General features: G+C 40.1%; 1 protein-coding gene across 1 annotated transcript; it reads right to left on the minus strand.

The window, feature by feature from the left end:
* Window positions 1–1,392: 1,392 nt before the first annotated feature.
* On the minus strand, window positions 1,393–2,782 carry LOC110893284 (BCL-6 corepressor-like protein 1). Its single transcript, XM_022140396.1, has 4 exons — window positions 2,762–2,782; window positions 2,120–2,653; window positions 1,887–2,067; window positions 1,393–1,739 (listed from the first exon to the last, which is right to left on the minus strand). Exons 1-4 carry the CDS (start codon window positions 2,780–2,782, stop codon window positions 1,393–1,395), a joined length of 1,083 nt encoding a protein of 360 aa, XP_021996088.1.
* Between the last annotated feature and the right edge of the window lie 5,214 nt (window positions 2,783–7,996).

The raw sequence follows: 7,996 nt of genomic DNA on the forward strand, positions 1-7,996 counted from the left end.
CTGACCGACATGATGAAACTGACATACATCACACTTTCGTAGGGTACCCATATACCCTTTCCTTTGTTTTCAGCACCTGCAGCGCCAGTTTGCGCCTCAGCTGGCGGATTAGCGTCTCTATGCTTGTTGGCATGGTTGTTGTTCACCCGAGTACCTTTCTTGAAGTTTGTGAATTTTCTCTTGTTTTCTCCAGACGACTCCACATGAGTCTCTTTCTTCTTTCCTTCAGAAATCGAAAACTTTCACAATCTAACAGCTTCCTCAGTCAGTGCCACACTCAATTCGATTGCCTCAGTAATTGTTGGTGGCTTGGAAGCAGTCACCATGCTCTGAATCTGTGGTGCCAAACCCCAGATGAAGCGTTCTATCCTCTTAAACTCCGGTTCTACCAAGTAAGGAACCACGCGAGACAAATCATGAAATCTCTGCACATACTCAGCTACTTTAGGACCTTCCATTTTCAAATTCCAGAATTCAGTTTCCAACTTCTGGATTTCGGCTCAGGAACAATACTTCTTTCGCATCAGTTCTTTCAATTCATTCCACGTCAACGCATATGCAGCAGCCTCATCCAAAGTCTGAACCTGAAGGTTCCACCATTACAGAGCCCCATCTAGAAACAGTCCAGAAATGTACGTGACCTGATGCTCTGGAGCACATTTACTCATCCGCAAAACAGAATCCATCTTCTCAACCCATCTCACAAAAGCTACGACACCCCCAGTGCCGTCGAAGTTAAGAGGCTTGCAGTCCAAAAACTGCTTATAGGTATAGCCTGTACACAAGCAACATCATTCACAGAGAGCATTAGCAAAGCACACTTGGAAATGTCCAAACGTATTGTAACGTGTCTTAGGTGACTTAAACATTACCGTTAGGTGGGTTATTCCCTGAGGTACCTCCGCTGTGTTCGGAGCGAAGGGCCTTGCTGTGCGATGGCCTGTGAGATCCGCTCTTGTAACTCTGCCTCGGTCGTGGGCAGTTGATTGTTCATTCTAGGAGGCATTCTCCTTCTAATAAGAAGATTGGATCGGTCAGGTATTATTCGTTAAATAATTAAGTAATTGTCTAGAGGTCGTAGGTACATATGTATAAACAATCATCGTATCAAACAATCATGCAACAACACAATCATAGCATAAATTTGTAACCCAACAAGGTGTTTAGTGAGAACATGACGATTGAGCTTTCATTAATTTCCGACCACAGTTACATTGTTTACAAGTGTATCACATCAAAAGGGATACATGGTCACACTACCCTTATCAAATAAGTCTGTCAATATACAAAAATCACATGGTTAAAAGGTGGTTTTCAAAAGTCTTCACAATCTCGGCTAAATAGTGGTGCTCTCACCAAAAGTAATGCAATCTGCATAAAACCAAAAACCAGCTATGCTGATGGTGGAGGTGGAGGAGGAGGGGAGAAAAGCAAGCTGCGAACATGCGCAAGCTCCTCCTCGAGCTCGTAGACACGACGAAGCAAGTAACTGATCTGCTGCTCGACGGTAAGGAAACGAGCATCAAAACCTGGAAAAGGAGTAAGAGGAGCAGGTGGATGCGCAAAAGGAGACGGTGATGAATGTGGAGGAACAAAAGTAGACTGACAGGGACAAGGTGGGGGACGTGGAGTCAGCTCAAGCTCCAAAACCCTGAGACTCAAAACCTCAAACTGAAGCTGAAGCGATAAAAGTAACTCATCCTGTGTGTAGCCGACAAAATGGGAGGGATGATAGGGGTCTGAGATCAGCATAGAGTATGGTGGGAACCATCGGAGTGGCTCGTCAAGCGGTGTAGAAGTGAAAGGAGCAAACGGTGCAGTCTAAGAAATCTGAGGAAAAGCTGCCGAAACAAAAGGATCGTAACTAGGATGTTGGCCTGAAGTACCTTCCCCTGGACGGGGTGCAGGGATGTCTTGTAAGAAAGTAATCGGAAAATCGGTATGATGGACATCGGACTCTACAGGAGGGAGAGGAGCAACATCAGCGGGTGCGGGTGGAGGAATAAATGGCTCAACAACTGGAAGATCAACATGTGCAGGAACAGGGTCAGGAATAAGGTGCAATGTCTGGTAAACCAAAAGGGACATGGTCATGAGCAGGAATCGGCTCAGGGTCAACAGGTGCAACATCAGGCTGACCAAAATGAATAGGGTCCGGCTCGGGGACATGCTTGGGGTCGTGTGGAGGAGATGGTGCAGCAGACATAGCAGTGTCATCATCGGAGTCAGTAGCAAAAAGCTGCAATCCGGCCGCCCGTAAAGCTGAAGATGTCACAGACTCAAAGGAGTTTGAAACGGAATGTAAACTATAATCAGAGGATATCTCAGTGACAGGAATCTCAGGAGGTGGGACAGCTACAACATCCTCATCTATCTCCCCATCACCCTGAGCGTCAAATGGAGGACCATCAACAAATAAATCGACGTCATCATCAAACAAATCATCGAATGGCCAATCCTCAGGAGGAATGACCACGAGAGGAACAGGATCGAGGATCGGAGCCACAATGTGTTCACCATCGGGATGACCAATGATGAGGTGATCATGGACTGGAACAGGAATAACAAAAGGATCCTCGTCAGGGAAACCATCAGCAAGAGGTAAATCATCGCCAAAGTCGGGCAACGCGAACAACTGGAAGTCGTCCTCGTCCTAAGATAGCATGTCAGGATCACTCTCAGTGTCTGACGTAAATATCTCTGGCTCAGGTGCAATCTCATCATCTGAGACGATGGCCATAGGGTCATGGGTGTCAGATACACCACTCTCTAAAGATGACATGATGCTTGTAACATAACAATCATAGCATGTGCACATATATTAACCACTAATACTTAGTATTCAATCAAGATAGTTATCACTCAGTCATGTATTCACATTATCCTTCATGAAAATTTTCTATCTTAACTAGTCTACCACATGCAGACTGGTGGTTTGTGATTGTAATCGTGTTTATTGTCTTTCCTTTTGTAAAACGTTTGTTCCATGGATCTGGGCGTTTTGTGTATGCAATGAAAAATATGTTGTAAAAATATCTTCGTGAGAGCCCTAATGATTGTAGTCTAGACTCGAGAAAGAATCCTAGTTCACTACAATCGAAGCTCTGATACCAAACTGTCACACCCTGACTTTTGCGGAAGCATGATTATGTGTGACTTGCTTAATATCATTGCATTCAACGATAACAAACAACTATATGAGAAAACCAAGATTTTCATCCCTAAATAATTTTCAAAATGTTACAACCATCATTGTTTAACAGAAATCCGAGACTTCAAATTCATATTACAAACCATCCAAATTGTTTAAAGTTCCATAAGGACTTGACAAAATACACTACTAAAAGCTAAGCTTTGAACTATGTATCTTATCCAGGATAAGATACACAATCCAAACCCTTCGACACAGGATGGCATCTTTTATTTCAGAAAATACTTGAAAAACTTGCAACGCCCGCCAGATCCACATTTAGTTTCCTGAAATACATGTAGTTTGAAAACATCAACAAAAGTTGAGCAAGTTCATGTGTTTTGTATGTGTGCATGAATAATCCTTGTAAACATTGTAAGTATGTAAGTATTTGTAAACCGGTATGAAAGCAAACAAGGAAACATATCGATTAATGGTTTGCAAGGCCATTAATATGTGTGACATGATGCAGGAAGGCTCAATCCTAGTGGATTTTGTGCCGGGCTTCGGGCTGGAAGACATAATCACCTCATGGGCCAAATCCTGGTCCTCATGGGTGGGGCTCGCAACACCCAAATAGATCTATCACTCATGTCCCTCGTTCCTACTATGAGGATTAATGATCTTAAGCGTTGTACCCACCACTCACATAATCTCACAGTTCATTCCTTAGCTAACCATACCATATGTAAACGTTTGTAAACAATTTGTAACATGTATTTCACCCCCGAAGTTATAAAACAGAAAACAGTTAAAAGAAAAGGGGGTCATAAACTCACAGTCTTGCGTATCGAATCCGATGTAACTCAAAGCGGCTACTTGTTCACACGACTACCTACAAACGTACTATGGTTTATTACACGGATAGGTAGTGCCTTGACTTTAGACTTAATTAGTATCCTTGAGTTACATTTCATTGTGTCTTAATATTTTCTTCAAAGTATATAATTATTTGTTAAAATAATAAATATTTTAACTTAAATTATATTTATTAAATTATGCAATATTAGTTAAAATAATATATTTTAACTTGACACATTTATGTGTTTGTACATGGATATCTTCCCAAGGATGGGTGTATTCATATCCGTATTCTTAACCTTGTATATTTTTGCCAAGTATCGGTGGCGTATTCCGGTGTATTTATACGTATGAGAATACGTATTTTTATAGTGTTTATTAAGTGTCCTTATACTTAATTTTGTATTAATTTTTCCGGAATAATATTTCTAATAAAAATTCACCAATATATATTCTTAAAATATATATTTTTAAGAAATCATTTATGGAAATTTATCTTTACTTCTTTTTGACAAAAAATATTTATATTTTCATATAAACCTCAAAAATAATATATTTTCAAGATTATCTTTAGAAAACATTTGTAAATCCATTTTTCTCCCAAAAAAAATATATTCTAAGTTTATTTAAGAAAATATATATTTTCTCCAAAAGTAATATATTTTTTAGTAATTCAAGAAAACATATATATTTTTCTTTACCCAAAAATAATATGATTTCTTCTTGTCAAAAATATAATATAAGTTTTGTAATAATTGTAAAAATCATATTTTTGTTCTCGTGGTGTCCAAAATACCGTTTACCAAAATATACTCATGAGTTTAATTCCGGAATATTTTTGTAAGTTATATTCCTTGTTCGGTTTTGTCACACCCCCAAAATCCACCATGCGGAGTACTACCGCTTGGAGGCGTGACGTGACCAGGATCGAGCCACCAATCATACTGAACAGCGTATTTAAGTAAATCAAGCCAACCACAATACGATTGGTGACCAAAAGCTAGTTAACCAAGTTTTAATTTAGACAGCGGAAGCATAAAACACAAAACATAAGTTCGCAGTTCATAAGTTTAAAGTCCGACACATAGGTTTAATAAGTTCATGATGATTTAAAAATTAAACACTGGACACAACTGTCCGTACACCACAACGACTCCATCCTCGTGCAAGCTCCAAGTAGTTAGCGACCTGTAAGGCATGTAACAACGAGTCAACAACAAAGTTGAGTGAGTTCACGTTTGGTTGTTCAGTTTTAAGTTGTTTCCGAAAACGTGGTTTGTCTTTCGTTGGCGTAATTGCCGTGGGGGTTACCCCGTAGTTGGAAGAAAATTTAACCAGTTCATTCTTTATTACCCATACCCTGTCCATGATTAGTGGGGGCTTCCCCATGTGAACTACTAGACCGTATGATATCGACTACTACGCAAGTAAGTTGTGCCCTACATCAGTGTCTATCATCACTGATGGTTTGCCATAGTCCATTAGTACACGTCTGTCCGACTGGCACAGTGTGAGGTTTGTTAAACCTAATAGCGCTATTAACTAATGACCCGCTCGCCATTGGCCTCGGCGATTAAGTCGATATAAGATGAGGGACTTATGATAGAGTTTTGTCTAGTAAGTTTAAGGTTGTTGTCCTACACAAGGAGGACGAACGTACGTAGTTCTCCTAAAGAGAATACGCAGGATTAATACTGGCATCCTACCCGAGGAGGATGGCCGTACATATCCTACCTAAGTAAGATATGTAGATTCCGTTTTAAATTCTTTAACCCATTCCCAAACCACCGGGAATCCCATGCCTTAGAAAGTGTGTGAACTCACCTCGGTTTGCTCGGTTAGATTCTCAAATATAGCTAACAGTCAAGGTCGGAAATGAAGGATTTAAACAAACGGATATTCATTTCCATCAACGGATATTCATTTGCATCAACAGATATTCTTCAGAAGCGAAAATGAATGGATGATCCATTTTCCTCAACGGATTCTTCATCAGAACGGAAATGAAGGATTTAAACAAACGGATATTCATTTCCATCAACAGATATTCTTTCAGAAGTGAAAAATGAGTAGCTAGTTCATTTTTCTTCAACGGGTGCTTCATCAGAACTGGAAATGAACAGGGTTCACTCTAGACGCATGACAAAACTCGCTGTGGTTTCTGTGCACTAAATTCCATAATTATGTAGGCCTCCATAATTACGTAATTCCTTGCACAGTCTGCACAGTTCATTTCATAATGTGTAGGGGATGAAAAATCAAACATGTGATGAGTGTGGCTAGACTACCATAGGGTCCTTTTAATTAGATCGACAATAGATCTTTTTAATTAGACCACTCAAGGTGTCTTTTCAGCTATATCATCACATGATATTCCTAACCAGAATTTTGGATCAATCTGTTTAACTAGACCACTCAAGGGGTCTAATTATGGAATAGTACTTCATAACCCAAGGGACTCAACTCCAACGTAGAAGTCCATTAAGGATTTAAGATAGTACCTTTGGATATCCTACTATGAATCCCTTATACAAAGATATGGAAGATTCTACGAGGATTTGGATAACAAAAATTTGGATTACACAAAACATAAAAAGGGAACACATAAACACATAATCACATAATTGATTAACTTGACCTTTAATTTGTTATCTTTGGTCACAGATATTTAAAGCACACCAGGAATCCAATCCGTGGATTTCATTTGGCACTTTAATCATTTTCAAGAATCTATCTATGAAGATAGGAAAATCTTAATAGGAATTCGGCTTTGTCCTTATTGATTCGTAATGTACACATTGAATCATACAAAGAATTCAATTAAGGGCTCCGATGAACGATACCCATCCACAAGGATCTAATTATGAGGATAGAAAGATCCTACATGGATTTTGGAGTTTGTGTAACGAGAGATGTTCCGACACCTTGCACTAGGCGTGCTTACGTCAATACCCAAGGTAGAAAGTTCATGAGGTTGAGGCGCTAGATATGCCGAGGCGACATATGAAGCAGAATTTGAAGGTTGAGTAGTAGCAGGATTGTTAACAACTTTGCTTTGGATCGCAAAGCGACACATGTTAACTAAATGTCCCCATCGTCCACCGTGGGTACATTTGAAACAGGGTATTTGATTCGGGTGATATCAGTGGCATTGATTGCACCAAGGAGCAGTTCCCTTACACGGCTTCATCCCTGAGGCGAGTCATGGTGATGGCTAAATCATCGGTCCTCTGGAGTACGACGCCTACTTGTTGAGCAATTGTAGCGCCTGGTTCGGACATTTGAGTGTTGTTGCGATGAAGAGGCATCTTGAAGACAATGGAAGGCATAGGAGGAAATAAGCGAAAGATAGTCAAAAGAGAATGACAACGCATGAAGATTGTGACCATTTGTTTGTTACCAAAGGCAAACAAATGGGACAGTGACTAATCAAAGTAAGCGGGTCAATATAATGTATCGCGAAGACATGCTCGCCTATAAGTGGACACTCACCCCAAGAGTTCCCAGGTAAGAGTGACTGGTCCGATACTGCGGATTTGTACGAACACTCTAGCCTTAGACAGAAGACCCAGGGTACAGGTATCCACCCTTCCAGTTCGCACATGTTCACATTATAAGACCCAAACTTTGACGGGATCTTTGAAAACTTAAAGGGTTCGAAACCTTATATCAAAGGGTTCAAAACCTAGTAATCAATCATCCTAGAACAGATGATTAGTTTTCAAAGCGGATTCGAATTTTGTGTTCTCGTTGTGGTTATCACCTAAGGATAGGTGACGGTATTGTTTTATGACTAAACGCAAGTAAACTCGCGTTAGGGTCCTAGGAAGGTTATAGTCTAGGTCAAAGCATTACTAATAACCTAATTCCCTATAACCATTGGCTCTGATACCAACTTTTCTGTCACACCCCAACCACGTAAAACAACAAAACGTGGCGGAAACGTCGGGGAGTGTTGTAACAGAATCATTGTTTCACAACCATGGATTAAACAGTTTTGTTTTA

Source organism: Helianthus annuus, chromosome 12, assembly GCF_002127325.2.
Source record: "Helianthus annuus cultivar XRQ/B chromosome 12, HanXRQr2.0-SUNRISE, whole genome shotgun sequence".
Lineage (NCBI taxonomy): Eukaryota > Viridiplantae > Streptophyta > Magnoliopsida > Asterales > Asteraceae > Helianthus > Helianthus annuus.

Bases quoted from the DNA above. Each gene is read 5' to 3' on its own strand.
- LOC110893284 (XM_022140396.1), bottom strand. From the start codon at position 2,782: ATGTCATCTTTAGAGAGTGGT. The intron at 2,068-2,119 runs GTTGACCCTGAG...TTGGTTTACCAG, and splicing joins GTCAGCCTGATGTTGCACCT to ACATTGCACCTTATTCCTGA. The intron at 1,740-1,886 runs GTACTTCAGGCC...TGCTGATCTCAG, and splicing joins TGCACCCCGTCCAGGGGAAG to ACCCCTATCATCCCTCCCAT.